Source organism: Glandiceps talaboti, chromosome 10, assembly GCF_964340395.1.
Source record: "Glandiceps talaboti chromosome 10, keGlaTala1.1, whole genome shotgun sequence".
Lineage (NCBI taxonomy): Eukaryota > Metazoa > Hemichordata > Enteropneusta > Spengelidae > Glandiceps > Glandiceps talaboti.
The window spans coordinates 12551712-12568059 of record NC_135558.1 but is presented as its reverse complement, the minus strand read 5'-3'; the positions used below and the strand labels follow the sequence as shown (position 1 = coordinate 12568059).

Sequence of the window (16348 nt, the reverse complement as noted above, 5' to 3'; positions counted from 1 at the left end):
TTAATCCCAGTATGTACATTTTAAAATTTCAACAACAAAATAATGACCTTTGACCTAATTTGTAACTATGACAATGAATACATTAACTTTTCACCTGATTTGCAACTATGACAATGAATACTTTGACCTGATTTGTAACTATGACAATGAATATATTAACCTTTGACCTGATTTGCAATGATTACACTTTTAATACATTGTCATTGTTCTGAGCAAAGCATATAAATATATTGCTGTGCACAAATTTACAGCACCTTGGCGCAATCTTTTAAGTTTCATTTCAGTAGAACTATTTACAAAAATTATACACTAAACAGTCTGAAATACACTATTAGGGTAGCACATCTGAAAGAGACCGGGATCACCCCCTTCTAGGCACAAACAATTTTGCACCGGCTAAGTCTAGTACAAACACTTTAAAGTGGTCATATAGATGAGGATTGGGGATTTATAAAACTATTTTATCTTGACTTCCTATATGAAAAATCAACGTGAAACTACAGTGACCAAGTCTGTGTTTGTAACTTAATAAATGGCAAAAGCTAAAGATTAATAAATGTGCAAAATGTTTGTTATATTACGTGCAATAACAAACTTTAACACAGTTTTTTTTAGTGTTTTGCAATGTATTGAGTTACAAATACTGACTTTATCAATGTTGTTTAACATCAATTCTTCAAATAGGAAGCCATGATAAAATTGTTTTATAAATTAAAAATCAAAGATAAATTCACAATCCTCATCCATATATGGCCACTTTTAATCTCTCCATCCTTGTATCATGGTATTCTTCGTTTCTTTGATTGTAAACAATATATATATATATATATATATATATATATATATATATATTGGACCCGGTGTTCTTAACTGCACTAGCTGCAACTGGGATATTTTGTTTTCATCAAATAACCAGAGGTATATTGACTAAAGATTGACCAATTACTAATAAAAAGATATTGTATCTGTTAATTAGTGGTCAGTATTATCTGTAGGTAGTGTAGCGACCAAGTTTATATCTTGAGCAAAAGCTCGGTTTTGAATCTGTCACCCTGGTAAAACTACTGGTGTAACGTAAGTATCATTTTTTGACCAGACAAACCAACAATGTATTCACTGAAAATTGTTAAAATACCAATAATTAGACATTGTACATGTTAACCAGTGGTACAGAAACAGCTTGAAATTGTGATCGCCGTTGAGGGTGCTGATTTATAGGTGTGGACCCAATAATCATTTTCATTTGATTTAATGTGTCTCCAGCTACAAAATACATTTATCCACGGGTGATGTGATACAATTCACAGTATTCAATATTATTGTACCTATTTTTAAACAAAACATATTTTTTTTAAATGTTCCACTTGCAGCTAGTGCAGTACCTGGCTACATTCTACATAATAAATATGTTATTTATATATATATAAAGTTTGGCATTGTATCTAGTAAACATTATTGTAGGCCCCTGAAATACAGACCACAGCCATTTCACAACCTCTATGACTACAAAGACTGGTCTGTGAGGGCGCTATCCCCTTGACACCCCATTTGTTAAACTGATGATTATCTAAGTTATCACATAACATCTTGCACCACTATGGCTAGTGGGCAGTGTGCCCTCTAATGATAGCCAAACTTTGTTGTTGCGAGTCAAAATCAGAAAAACTGGCATTTCTTGTGAGATTGGGGAACACTAAATTTTGGTATCCCACTAGAAATTGTGTATGTCAGTGGTGCGTCAAATTGGCTTTGAGGGCCTGCTGCTGGAGGGTACATGGTAATATCAATTATTTGAAGGGTTCAATAGTTTGCTGACATGGACTATACCACTTTAAGGAGGGACATGACAGGATACAAAGCTAGCTACAGTTTCTGTGGAAAGTACTGGCGCTAGTACATGGCATCATGGACTATACCACTTTAAGGAAGGACATGACATGATACAAAGCTAGCTAGTTTCTGTGGAAAGTACTGACACTAGTACATGGCATCATGGACTATACCACTTTACGGAGGGACATGACCGGATATAATGCTAGCTACAGTTTCTGTGGACAGTACTGATACCACAAGTACATGCATCATATTCAAATGAAAGTAAAAATACACAACTATTGCGAATCTTACACATACTTGATGCCCAGACATAACATCCACCAGAAGTGTGGTAATACGATTCCTTCTTAGGGCATTATCCAGATCTGTAAACAGGTGTTGGTTTCCATCCTCGAATATTTATAAATCAAAAGATGCAAAGTTTCGTTGCTCGTGAAAACAACGTCGAGCTTCCTTTGCATTGTATTCGCAAGTATGACAACATCCCTAACATTACAACCCGCCCTTTTAAATTGCTCCATTTTAAGTAGCAAACAAGAAATAAAACTGAATGAAAGTGCTGTCGTGGAAAGAGATTGTACTTTCAAAACAAAAACCCCAATAGGCTGCTCTCTATGTTTACTTGTAGTCATAACCTTTACTATTATCGGGTCATGAGGGGTCAAAATTAAAACCTATTCCCCTAGCTACTACTTTCCTGTACATTTGTAATTCGGTTTCTCTTTCCCCATAACTAGCCAGACAAATCTATTTCCACAGCCATCAATTTTTTTTTGACGTGGTCTGTTAGCGGGAATCTCATTGTCATAAACCACTGCCTCTTATGATTCTAGATTTCTATGCAAATTTTTGTATTACTTTCACTAGCATCACAGTGCAGTTATCAGATACATGATTATGATGCCGATGCTTCTTACAACCGTGTGTATGACTACGGCTGACCCACTACTGCTGAGTTGTAGTTGTCATGGCAACAAATCACTGCTACTGAGTTGTAGTTGGCATGACAACAAAAATGCTACCATTGAGTTGTACTGTACATGGACATATAGAAATCTTCTGTAAAGTCATGGATGATCTGTGGGTTGTCTCGTCTCCAACGATATAAATAACTACTTCTATTGTGTCTTTGATCTATATTTCACTGACTAACAGACTGGTCTTCATCTTCAAGTTCAAGGTTAAGATCATCATCACCCCACCCTCCTTCCTCCTCCTAGAGATAGAAAACAGGAAACCAACAATTCTGTTAAGTGTAGTACTAAAAACATCACTGCATATTTACACACAAGGAAGTGGGGGTAATCATTCAATTTACACAAAATCGCATGAACGCAGTTATATTCTTCTGAAATAATCTCTTTTGGATAAATATATGTAATGATAGCATACTGGCGAGTTAGTACCATTGTTGATATTCAACGTATTTTCACTGTATCATTTGCACTGTTTTCTGCCACACTTTTACTTGCATTGTTCATGAATGTATGGCCACAGAGAACACAGCAAGCACTCATGCAAATACCTTAGGTACACACTGGTACAAACGCATCCATGGTTACCATGAAGACATAGTCTAGATATTGTTACATAATTGTAAACCATGACAATTCCATCACAAGAAAATTACAAGAACTTTGGGTCAAAAGAGTAGAAATCTTCATATATCCACTCACCTCATCATTGGTTTCCACGGCAGCAAATGATGCAGACAATTCCGCTTCAATTTCAGCTTCTATTTCTGCTCTTTCTGTGCTAGATAGTTGACTTGAATCTTCTTTATGACTTGACATCACTGTGTTATCTTGACTTTTAGGGGCTGGCTTGGGTTTCGTTTTTGAGGAACGAGAGCTTAATTCCTCCAGGCTAACAATATTTGACTTAACTGTGGGCTCCATGTCTGCAAAGAAATCGGGTTCTGAATCTGGCATTTTGGCTTTGATTTCCGGAATAGAGTATCCCTCACCGAGGTCTTTTGGGGTTACATTTCTACCACCAGGAGATGTTGCTTCTTTCACCGATGGAGATTTTGGTGACCTTGGACTTTTACTTTGTCCAGTGGGTGTTGTCGGCGATTTTGGAGTTGTATTCGAGTCTTTTGAACCCTTTGTCCCAATTTTTAATTTCAATGCCCCACTCTTGCCTTTTGCGGGAACTTTAGTTTCTGTAACGTTTTCTGTTTTTGTGTCATCCCAACTCGACCAATTGTCCTCTTTTCCTTTCTCCGTTGGTTCATCCGAGGTCATTTCCACGGCAACAGTCTCCGGTTGTTCCATATCTCCCCAGTCTGACCAACTTTCTTCTTCTTGAAATTTAGAATCCATGGCGATGTCACGAGTGTCAGAGTCAATATTCTGAGTAAGGTCAGAGGTCAGATCTTCCTTGATAGCGTGGATTCCAGTGTCGTCCTCGGAGTGAGATTGTTCTAAATCTTTCAAACGATCTACAAGGCTGACATCATGAATAACTTCAGTTGCTAGAGTCACTGAAAAAGAATCAAACGTTACTCAGCATTTGCAGTATTGGAGAAGATATGAATAACCAAACATCTTGAGGTTTCCCCTCAGAAGTGGCACATGTACCTTAATAGGGGTATCATGATTTTAAATTAAGAGTCGAAGGGAGCTTTATATTTTAGAATTGTACAAGTGACAGGATAATGTGATAAACCTATACTGTAATCCCCACCCCTTTCAAACAAATACTTGCAATGCGGTGACTGTCTTACCATTAGTCTTCAAAGATAAGATGACAGGAAATGGGTGGATGGATTGACAGACGGATGTGTGAATGGATACTTCTAACTTACTCACCCTTTTTCTGCTGCTCTTGTTTCCGCTTCTCTCGCTCAAGTTTCCTTTCTTCGTTTCTCTTCTTGGTTTCAAGTCGTCTCCTCTCTCTTTCTTCCTGAGATGAAATGCCTAAATCTTTCTTACCACTACTGATGTCTTTGTTGGCATGACTACGGGCAGGTCTGGTAATTTTTGGAAGATTGATGACACCACTAACAGCTGTTAAATTAAACGTATGAGGTCCTGCCTTGAATGGACTTTCTTGTTGCTGAAACTAAATCAATGGAGATAATCATGAAAGTCATCATGTATATACCGAAAAGAATCACCCCTTAAATCTGCACTAGCTACAACTGGAACATTTTTAAAATAGATTCCAAGTCAACTATTATAACATGCACAACCATTTAGAACAAAAATTATGAAATATATACTTTAGGTTGTTCTATGTCACGACAACACGCATCTACGTCACTGGTTTTGCAGTGTCTTGAAATATTAGTTAAAAACGTTCAAAATTACCATTACTTTCCTGGATTTTTCTTTGATATTACTGGCGCTGATATAATTATGTATTCTCCAATATTTTTCTTCATTGAGCCGGAAAATACTTGTGACCTAAGGGTTGTCACTACTTGTATATCAATCTAGTGACAAAAACCTTGTAGGTCTCTCGTAAAGACCCCTTAGGTCACTCGTATTTTCTTTGGCTGAACGAAGAAAAATATTGGGAAAATAACATCTAATTACACCACAGTTTTTTAATTTTGTGTTTTCTCCATCTCTTTTTCGCTGAATAGATGTGTTTACTATGAACATTGAATACTTACATCACTTTTTAAAATTATCGTTTATCATAATGGGTGTGCAAAATATTCCATATACAGAAATAAGAAATCGTGGTGTAATAGTCTGACTTGAATCTATTTCAGTGTTTGTTCATTTCATTTTATATGGTCTAAGAATAATTCTATATTATACTTTTTTAAATATGTTTTAGAACCCAAATAATTATGTCAAAAGCAGATTAAGTATACTTTTCTACAAAATAAATACGCTTTTGATAGGAAATTAACATTTTTGATGGTAGAACCCCCACCCCCACCCCACCAAAACAAAAATATATCAACGTTGATTTCGCAATATATTATCAAAGATCCACAAACAAAATGAGAAGGTCAAACTGTGTTGACTTTCTAAATTCCACCGGTGTACAACTAAAACATATGGTATAGCTAGTAATCATACAACATTCCAATCATTTTGCATACAAATAAACACTTCATACCAACATCTGACACTGTATTTTGCAAAATTGATAACTAAAAATCACCTGGGTGTGTGAATCACTTACCGTTACGAGGATTCCCCTCTAAAAATAAGGTTTGAATTCACAACACACTTGTTAACTTAAAAAACTTTCACCCGTACAGAATATAAAATTTGCAGAAAAAAAATGTTCTAAAGCCTGCACACAGCAATAAATGAGAGAATGCAAATACCCCTCACATAAATATGTATTGCAATGATGAAAACTGTATAAAAAGTATATCATTTTTTCGAAATTAATTAAAACATCTTAATTACCATAATTAATTAATAAATCAATTAAAACAAGCAATTTATCAATACCTGCAAGCGTGAGTTGAATGAATCAGACAACCACCATAATAATTCAATAGATGTCGTTGGAGTCGACGTGGCATATGGATAGACCGTATATATGTTAATGCGAGACCAACTGGTTTGATGCTTAGTTTTCAACAACACAGATTGTAAGAGATTAACCCCTGCATGACCTTTAGGCTGCACCATTCACCCTATGGGGGTGATAGGCCTCCAAGGTCATTCCAAGCACATACATTTCTAGTGGGTATATACATGAACCTAACAAATTTATGCTTCTCGGATGTACAATTTTAACAGATTTGTGATCAAAATGAAATCAAAATCAACAATTTGGATATTAAGTTATTTTCATTTTCATAAATTCTTCATTTTTATAATAATACAAATAAATGATCAATCATTCTAGGTGATATCTTTATTAATAATGCTACACAACATTATTGCAACTGGTGAATGGTTTACTCATGAAATACAAATATTTGTTTTTGTCCTTTTTCTTCGTATTACATCATACAACTGAACGTATTTTTGCCATATTTAAAAAAAAAATCCATATTTTCCCAAAACTCAATTTGTTCAGTGTTTATATTAAATACACATAACCAATCATGAATGGATACAATATTGTAATAAAAATAATAGTGAGGTGGGGGGGGGGGGGGGGTGTCCATTGTCAATACAATTGGTAAATTTCTCATTTTGTTGTCTTTTCATTTGTATGATATGTATATATACACAAATATATTAATGTACATCACTTTGGTGCCAGCAAGTACTGGTATCTGGGACACATGGCACAGTTTGTTTCCATGGCAACAATTTTCACCATTATTTAATCGTTGACAAAATATCCTGATTTCAATCTTGTTGAGACTGCTGTGCACAGCTGGTACTAACAGCTGATGTTAATCAGGTCTCCATCAGATAGTTTTTCACGAGCTCATGGCGTGGAAAAACATAAAATTTATGTATGCTGTAATAATGTGTACCAGTGATTTGTAATAAAGTGGTGCCATTGACACTGTAGCACAACTGATGATAATCTCTATTTCCTAATGAACAGATATTAGTAGTGCACTCTCCTAGTAAAATCCACCATAACCTTTAAAAATATCTCAACCATCAAAAATATTTGTATTACTATAATCATGCCAAGTTTTTTGGGGGATTCTTCTTAATTTTTTTCTTAATTACTAGATGACTTCTTCCACAAAACTGTATCCATAGCAAATACTGGTATTTAGAAGTAACAAATCATACATATTTATGATATATAAGTATAGATTCTTACCTTAGGTCTACCATCCAGGAAGTATTTATGTCTGGTACCACCAACCACCACTCTACCACCAAGTACAGGGACTAGATCTCCTAATGCATGCAGACTTGCACTCACTAGATCATTGTTGGTGTCACGTAACCCTAGCAACAACTGATCAAACAAAACAAAATTGTGAATTATTAGAAATTTTTTGAACTATGAGTTTGTACACAACACACACACACAAATATGTACACACATACATACATACATACATACATACATACATACATACATAGTATTACATACCTACCCCCACACACGTACATATGTACGTACATACGTACGTACGTACGTACGTACGTACGTACGTACGAACGTACATACATGTACATACATACATACATACATACATACGTATGTACGCACATACGTACGTACGTACACACGTACATACATATGTACGTGTACACAGGTGTGTACTTACATTGGCAGGCATGCATACTACATGTGTTCATGTACATGTACTGGTATTTACACTGCAGTACAATACTGCATACATATATACAAATGAATGCACAATTGCTCAATGTACATAGCATTGCTTCAACGTAGCTGCAACAGGTGAGAATGTATATTTTTGCAAAAGGGGGGCGTTTCAGATAAACATATGCTCACACTTGTGCATTTTTACTCACTCTATTTACTATGAAAGTATGGCTGCAGACAACATAAGCACTCATGCAAACATTCTAGTACACCACACTGTCATACACGTCAATGGTTAGTATTACACTGATAGTAATGACTGTTCATCAAATACTGTACATGTAGCACTCAATTCCCAGCAATGGCTTGATTGTTTACTGGGAGAAACACTCCCACCTTTAGCATGATCTGTGTGACCTTCAGCAAACTTATTGGACACCTACTCTACATGTATCTCAGTGTTCTCCCCACTATAGTAGAAAGCACAGTGCTAACACCATCCTTGCCACCTAGGCTGTCATGCTTGACAGATTTCTGCCATGCTTCAAAAGTGTTCTGCCATCCATGAGCTTTAGTAATCTTTTGAATGACATTATTATAATAATACTTTCATCTGAAGAGAAATGGCCAATCACAATGTCCATGCAAATGTGATAGATTTATACATGTCAGAGTACATTTCAATGTTGAAGGCACGCATATTATAGGCTGATTATGTAAATTAGTATGCAAATTAACTGCCATCCTTGTCATTTATCCTAGTGAGCAATGTGCCCTCTAATGATAGCCAAATTTTGTTGTGAGTCAAAATGATAAAAACTGGCATTTCTTGTGAGTCACCACATAGTAAGAGATTGGGGAACACCAAATTTTGGTGTGTCACTAGAAATTGTGTGCGTCAGTGGGATATCAAATTGGCCTATAGGGAGAATACTGTTTCTATCTATTGTAACAGTTGTTAGTTTGACAGACACTCACTGACAGTCACATCAACATGCTACCTCTTACCTGTGGCATAATGGTTTTCCGTAACATGTTTACATCCAGTAAATCCACATAAAGAGTGAAATATTTCAGCAGAGTTAGTCTTACGTGTGTTTCTCTCACAAGGAAGATCTTTTGTAAAATTGGAATGATTTGTTCTTTATATTCTTTAATTGGAAGAACTGGATGAATTTGGTTTTCTTGAAAGTTTACTTCTTCATTTGGTTCTGAAATAGTAAGATAATATTAATGACGTCAGTTATCTTCTTACTCATGTAGTGTACAAGATTTACAGCGAAGTAAGAAATTAGGATATACCTCAAAAAAATCTGGGAACACTTCATAACGTGAGTTAAATATTCCACAATACATAGCTATATTTGGTGATAGTAACACAGACACATAGCACATACCCATATATGGTGACATTAAAAGTTGCTATAGCACATGCCCATATTTGGCATTAGTAAATTCAGACACAAAGCACATACCCATATTTGGTGAGAGCAACACAGATACACAGCACATACCCATATATGGTGACAGTACATGTTGATGTAGCACATACCCATATTTGGCATTGGTAAATGCAGATACAAAGCACATGCCCATATTTGGTGAAAGTAACACACACACACACACACAGCACATACACATATTTGGTATTACATGTAGTAAATGCAGATACACAGCACATATCTATATTTGGTATTAGTAAATGCAGCTACACAGCACATACCATATTTGGTATTAGTAAATGTAGATACACAGCGCATACCATATTTGGTATTAGTAAATGCAGATATACAGCATTTGGCCATATTTGGTATTAGTAAATACAGATACACAACATACCCATATTTGGTATTATTAAGTGCAGATACACAGCACATACCCTTATTTGGTGATGGTAAATACAGATACACAGCACTTACCCATATTTGGTGTTAGTAAATGCGGATACACATATTCCACTGCACTGGACTCAGCCATGACAAACCGTGTCAGTAGCTTTGGCACCAGCCTATTGGCTATTAGATCCGTGGGTAAAGTCAGTAGCTTTGGGACTAAAGTTTTGAAGAAAGTTGTCTTCTCTATTTCATTCTTAATGGTAATGTTGTTCAGAAAATTAACTATTTCTAGAAAAGCGTTTCTGCAAGAAAAGTATAGAATGAAATATTGGAATAAATCCAAACATTTATGGGTTCCCAGTGAACCATTTTTAACCCTTACAATGCCATGTCTGCATATATGCAGACAAGTTTACTCATTTGCATATAGAGCCCAATTTTCACTTCTTCGCCTCATATCTTGGTAAATTAATATTCATTTGAGGATATATATGTAATGGGTGGATAAGGAAAAAATGATATAGGTTGTATGTTTTATTATTCCTTTCAAGTGCAAGTTGATAATTGTAGAGTAGGTAAGATGCTCCTTTGTAGTGGAAAAAAGTTCATCACCTAGGGAGTCTTTTGCATGAAAAGTCTATGGCCTAGTGAGTCTTTGGCATGAAAAGTCCATCGCCTAGGGAGTCTTTTGCATGAAAAGTCTATGGCCTAGGGAGTCTTTGGCATGAAAAGTCCATCGCCTAGGGAGTCTTTTGCATGAAAAATCCATCGCCTAGGGAGTCTTGCAAGAAAAGTCTATGGCATCTTAATGTTAAAGGGGAACACCACTGCAGGAAAAAAAAGGCATTTTTGTAAACTTTGGGTTCTGGTGAGTCATTTCATAAAGTTATGGGATCTACTAGTCCTACCTCTGTCACACTCCATCCCATCACTCAATCTACTTTACAGAGATGCGTTTACATCACATAAATTATGAGATATGAGTTGACACTTGTCCGCATTCATTGTTCAGTGTAGGTCCTTACCATGGATACACATTGTCTCATGGGAGTCAGGAGACATGCATATGAATGAGGAACAAGTTTCAAATACATTTCTCGGCAACCATCCATACTGTGTGTGATGTCAAATATGAAATTATTCCAGAACCCAATGTTTATGAAATGCTAATTTTCTGCAGTAGCGTTCCTCTTTAACTGTAGTATCCATTGACAACGAACAATTCAACATCTTTATTTGATTGACGCAGTGTTTTCCCTAAGGTTGGGGAACCTCAGTAACAAAAAGGTCGAAAGTTGATAAAAGTAGCATAGTTTCCCATGGAATCCAGCATAATTTTGTTTGGGAGCTCAACAATTACTGGGCAACCCCGGTAGATTTTACCTACTTACCGGTACCGCTCTTCGCAAAAGCACTATTGAGTTTGCACATGAAATTTGAAATACCAACACTGCACAGGGGACTGGATACTTACTTGAAGAGTTTATCAGAGAGTAAAGTTTTCAACTTGGGTCTGAGTTGTGGGTCAGGATTCAAGAAGTCATATTCTATAACATTGGCAAAGTCTGATGTCATATCACCTACAAATGAAACACATAGAGGAAATTAACATTCTCTGGCACTTGAATTCATGTATGTGAATCAGTGGTAGGAAGATATCAGAAACTGACTCAAAAGTTCATTTCTGGTGAAGACAGTGCACTGTCCAGACATATGTCTGTAAGCTGTGACATGTCATACCATGTCTATCACAGCCAGCACCCACACTGTAAGATATGACACAGCATACCATGCCTATCACAGCCAGAACCCACAAGGAACGTTTGATGTTCGTTCGATCCTTACAATCTTGCTGTGTTGAACTCTGGGGTCGGTCGGAAATAAAAAAAGTTTTTTTTTCTTCTAATGTCGGAGCTGCAAATTAGGGTCGGTCGGGAGATGAGAAACAGAAAAATAAAAAGGGTCGCCCTTACTAGCATCACATCATTCAAATCTAAACTTTTACTTCCTTTCTCACCTAATTCTGTCAGATATTCAAGCAATTCCTGTGCTAGTACACCAAATGCATATGCATCCCTTGCGTGTCCAAAATCTGGCGATATTGTACTTTTACTTTTCTCATCCTTCTCTTCAGGTGGTATAATCTTGGGATCTCTCAGTGGACTCATCTGTTCCAAAAACTGTGAATTGAAATGACATAAAAAGGTGTTGGCAAACAGTGATTGTCACTCAAAGTGAACAAAGGGAACTGTCACTGAATATATGATATCTTTGACTTCAAAGTCATGACTTTATCTGAAAGTTAATAATTATAACTGTTTATAATTTACTTGGCAAATTGAAATGACAAAAAGGAGTTCAAACTTGGACCATGACTTTTACAATACATGCACCAGCCATGTTGAAAACACACATCTGAACAGAAAATACAGGATTTATTTTCTGTTTTAAAGTCACAATGTGTGTTCAGCACTAAGCCATTGTTCTACAAGGTTTGATATGTTATAAACACATTCAAAACCGCCACTAGTTTCTTCAATTTTTCATATATTAAGCTTACACAATCCTATAATTTCTCCATATTTTTACTTCACTCATTCAGAAAATACTCCAAACTTACAAGCACTGTCACTGCTCCTCTTTGAATGAAAAAAAAGATTACGGAATAATAAATAATATATAAATATTTTGATAGTTACTGTTTCAAGTGCTCAAATAAAAGTCGTGATGTCGGACTAATTTCACTCACCTGTACAGTAGCTTCATTGAACTTACACAGGTGCTCCATACCGCCAAGCCTCCAGCCTCCATCTTGACTCACATAAATGGAAGACATACAGACATTGTTGTGAGACACACCTCCCTACAATGTAAACAAAGAGGAGTCAGAGATTGATGACTTGTATGTACAGTATATGGCATCATACTTTCACAGTGACATGCACAGACAGAAGTGGATTGACTAATGGAGGAACCAGCTGTCACACACCACACAACATGGTGACTGTTTGACCAATGTATCGCAAGCTATTTTTAGACTTACTTTCATTCATTTTGAAATAACACGTTGTACAAATACATACATTTTAAAAGTAATGTTGAGGATCACACAAGAAAGCAATTAAAAACTTATTTCCATTGTGGTCCTACAAGCATCAGTTCTGTTTACATGCAGGCAACCAACTTCAGGGGCTAGAGGTGCCCTCCCCCCCCCCCCCCCCTACCACCACCACCCGTCCCATCCACTAACGGTGACTTGTAAGTTGTATCACAGAAGGCTTCAAAGAGGATTCAGGAGGCAAATTTATTGAACATAACAGACAACCAAAACATCCTGATGCCCACCACATATAAGAGAGTAGCTCAAATAAAACCCAAACATCATTTTTTTTTTACATTTTTTTTGAAAATAAATATTGCACAGTATTTCAGATAATTCATTCTATTTCAAAAAGCTTTGCTATCTGCATTACAGTACAGATATCTGCTTTTGTGCTTGTGAATTCATGTACCCCCAGTACTAGTATTTCATGTGTTCAGTCACAACATTAGAACACTATAACAGACAATTGTCCAGGAAAAATCAACAAAGAGGACACCCTCAATACACTGATATAAGCTGACATAAGTGGCTTATCGTATGCAAAACTGCAAAACACCTCACACTGGATAGGAGTTTTTCTATGTTATGACTGGCTTCTTGGTGTGTACCCTGTCAGTTGCTCAACATGATTTCACATATTTATGGGGTGAATTGGAAGAATGTCTAGGTCTATCCGTTTGTTTTGAACCTGAAGATCTTGCCACTCATGACTTGTCCCATGGATCAAATGAAAATCTATCTTGACCACTAACATGCTGACAAGAGTGTGAACAGTGCACGTCAGTCGAAATCCATCACATATTTCACAGGCACTTGGAGTAAATACAGCTACTGTGGTAATTTAAAACAAAAGTGAACCTGGAATGTTGTTTTATACTGTATAGACACCATTTGACTAGATGTGAATGGTGAGATCTTCAGATTCAAAACAATGGATAGCATCTATACTAAAATAATATAGTATATTTTGATATAAAACAAAAGTAAACTACAATATTTCAAACTGTGTCCCTTTTAACCTTTTTAAGATAATCCTTTGAATAATAAATCTTACCCTCTGATGTAGAAAACTTAAAGCCTCTACTATATTGTACATGCCGGCACATATTTCTTCCGATGTCAAAGTCTCCAAGACTAATTCCAATGGTTTAACCAACTCTGTTATAAGGTAAGTTCCTTCAACATTGTTGCAGGAATCAAAGAATTTCAAAATAGTTGGATGTCTTAGGATCTTGAGTTGCTGTGGAAAAGAAAATGTATATAATATTATGTAAACATTAAAGGGGCACAGGCTGAGTTTAGACGGTTTTTACTTTGTTAGTAATACAAAATATTTTACGTAAAACTAATCAAGTATAGTGTTTACAACGATTCATGTAGCCGTGACGTGTCACTTTTTACCAACCAACCAACTCCTTTGTTGTTCATGTAATGACAGGGATTTCCTAAGATTTGTTGATATGTACCAACAATTATGTCATCAAATCTTTCATACATTATATCTAAATACCAGAATTGAGTTATACCAGTATCAAGTAACGAATGAGTGTGCTTCAGTAAGTAGAATACAATATGTAACTGTTATATATAGTAAGTTACTCTATTGAGCCCCTTTAACACATTATGGTGCACACAGCTCAATGACACACAATATAACTTAGTATATATATGGTGACCTAAAGAAGCAATGTCTGTGTTCAGGGAATAGAACATGTGACGCTTCAATTCTGGGACATGTGCGAAATTGTGAACTGCTCAGTAAAATATTTCACTACTGCCATACTGATCGACATAACCCCATTCCTACCTCTCAATTACTTACAATGTACAGCCAAGATGTTGGTTGTGTGTAATCCTGTAACTTACTTTCTATTTTAAAAAATGCAGAATTAATTAAAACTATAGTCACAACACGTTATCAATGTTACATTTGTTTGACCCCCCCCCCAAAAAAAAAAATAAATAAATAAATAAATAATAATAAAAATATTTCAATCATACTATTACTAATATTATAGTAATAATGCCAAAATATCTTTCTAACAACAATGAGGTGTTTTTTTTTTAATCTCACATCACCATCATTGTTACCAAGTACATAACTACTGTTAGTGTTACACGTTGTCACACGAGTGTTTACACGTGTACCGGGGTTACAGTCACTCTCACTCTCGACGAACGACAACGGTTACACACTTGTCTTGTCATTCAAGTTACACCGCCAGTGTTACTGATTGCCAAGTTCACTTCCGGTAAACCACGTTTTACCCGTTCTTATCGTCAACACAGCTGAATTAGAAGATTTTGATCAACTAACAGTGACTTACTTTCGCGGCATTTTCAAGTCGCTTGTCGGCTTTCTGTTCAGTATTTTTATGAATGAAAACTGACACCCTCGACCCGTCGTTCCTCTTGGCTGGGTGGATTTTCCATTCCTGTTGTGCGGATGTTTGAAACGGTTCTTCGAGATCACAACCTTGTAGAATACTAGTCTCTGCTCCCATGTTATTCTGGTGTAGTGACGATTAATCTTCGACTTCACTTGATGGACCTTGGGGAAAGTTTATAAAAATATACCCTTACATATTGGCAAATCGTACGATGATTTGTAATACACAGTCCACCATATTGGATATCAAATCTCGTTCAGCGATCTCGCGTATTGAGAGAGTAGCCACTGCATTTACTATGAGGGCGCACACTGTCATGATTCATACACGATTCCCAGCGCGGTTGGCTCAAGATCTTTGCAGTTTTTAGGAATTTTCTCTCGTTCATATACTCTTTTTTGATCTATTTTAATCAAACCCATGGTAGTGTTCTCATGATATCAGACTGCAAAAGTTACAGATGCACAAATAACGAAAATAAATGAAAATAAGTTTGATATTGAAATTTTACAATATACCAAGCAGTTAATTTTGATTATGGGAATTGGAATTCGAAAATACCCAGCCAGTCAGTCAGTCCCCTGTGGTCACTTATTTTCACTATGTTGAACTTCAGTTTCTTTTTAAGTTATTTATAGTGGTTAAAATAAATAGCAATATTTCTCATCCATAGGGTCACTTTAACAACATGCAGTTTCTAAATATGTCTCAGTTCTCCCCAGAAAAGAATTCTACATGTATGCTTAATAATAATAATAATCCTTATTCGTATAAATAAATTCGAATATTTGTTGGATGGTCGCCACTGAACAGTGCCCAAGTGCCCTAGTGTTTAGTCTTGTTCCAAACAGGACAGTGTATTACATATTAAAAACTTCATTACACTTTTCCAGTCTAGTCAAGGTCCCAACGAAAGGTGTCAAGTGTGTTTGAATGTCATAGTGAACGAAGAACGAATGGAGCATGTCAGTAAGTAATCCATCACAAATTGACAGGATGTCGTCATCGCTCAT

At 36.1% G+C, this 16348-nt stretch overlaps 1 protein-coding gene across 1 annotated transcript; it reads right to left on the bottom strand.

Annotated features, from left to right (window-relative positions):
- Positions 1-862: 862 nt before the first annotated feature.
- Positions 863-15570, bottom strand: LOC144440977 (protein-associating with the carboxyl-terminal domain of ezrin-like). Its single transcript, XM_078130472.1, has 11 exons — positions 15273-15570; positions 14000-14185; positions 12592-12705; positions 11860-12022; positions 11317-11422; positions 9927-10144; positions 9016-9218; positions 7549-7689; positions 4650-4902; positions 3513-4321; positions 863-3049 (listed from the first exon to the last, which is right to left on the bottom strand). Exons 1-11 carry the CDS (start codon positions 15447-15449, stop codon positions 2978-2980), a joined length of 2442 nt encoding a protein of 813 aa, XP_077986598.1. The 5' UTR covers positions 15450-15570; the 3' UTR covers positions 863-2977.
- Positions 15571-16348: the final 778 nt, after the last annotated feature.

Bases quoted from the DNA above. Each gene is read 5' to 3' on its own strand.
- LOC144440977 (XM_078130472.1), bottom strand. From the start codon at position 15,449: ATGGGAGCAGAGACTAGTATTCTACAAGGTTGTGATCTCGAAGAACCG. The intron at 12,023-12,591 runs GTGAGTGAAATT...TTCAATTCACAG, and splicing joins TCAATGAAGCTACTGTACAG to TTTTTGGAACAGATGAGTCC. The intron at 4,322-4,649 runs GTGAGTAAGTTA...ATTCTTTTTCAG, and splicing joins ACAAGAGCAGCAGAAAAAGG to TGACTCTAGCAACTGAAGTT.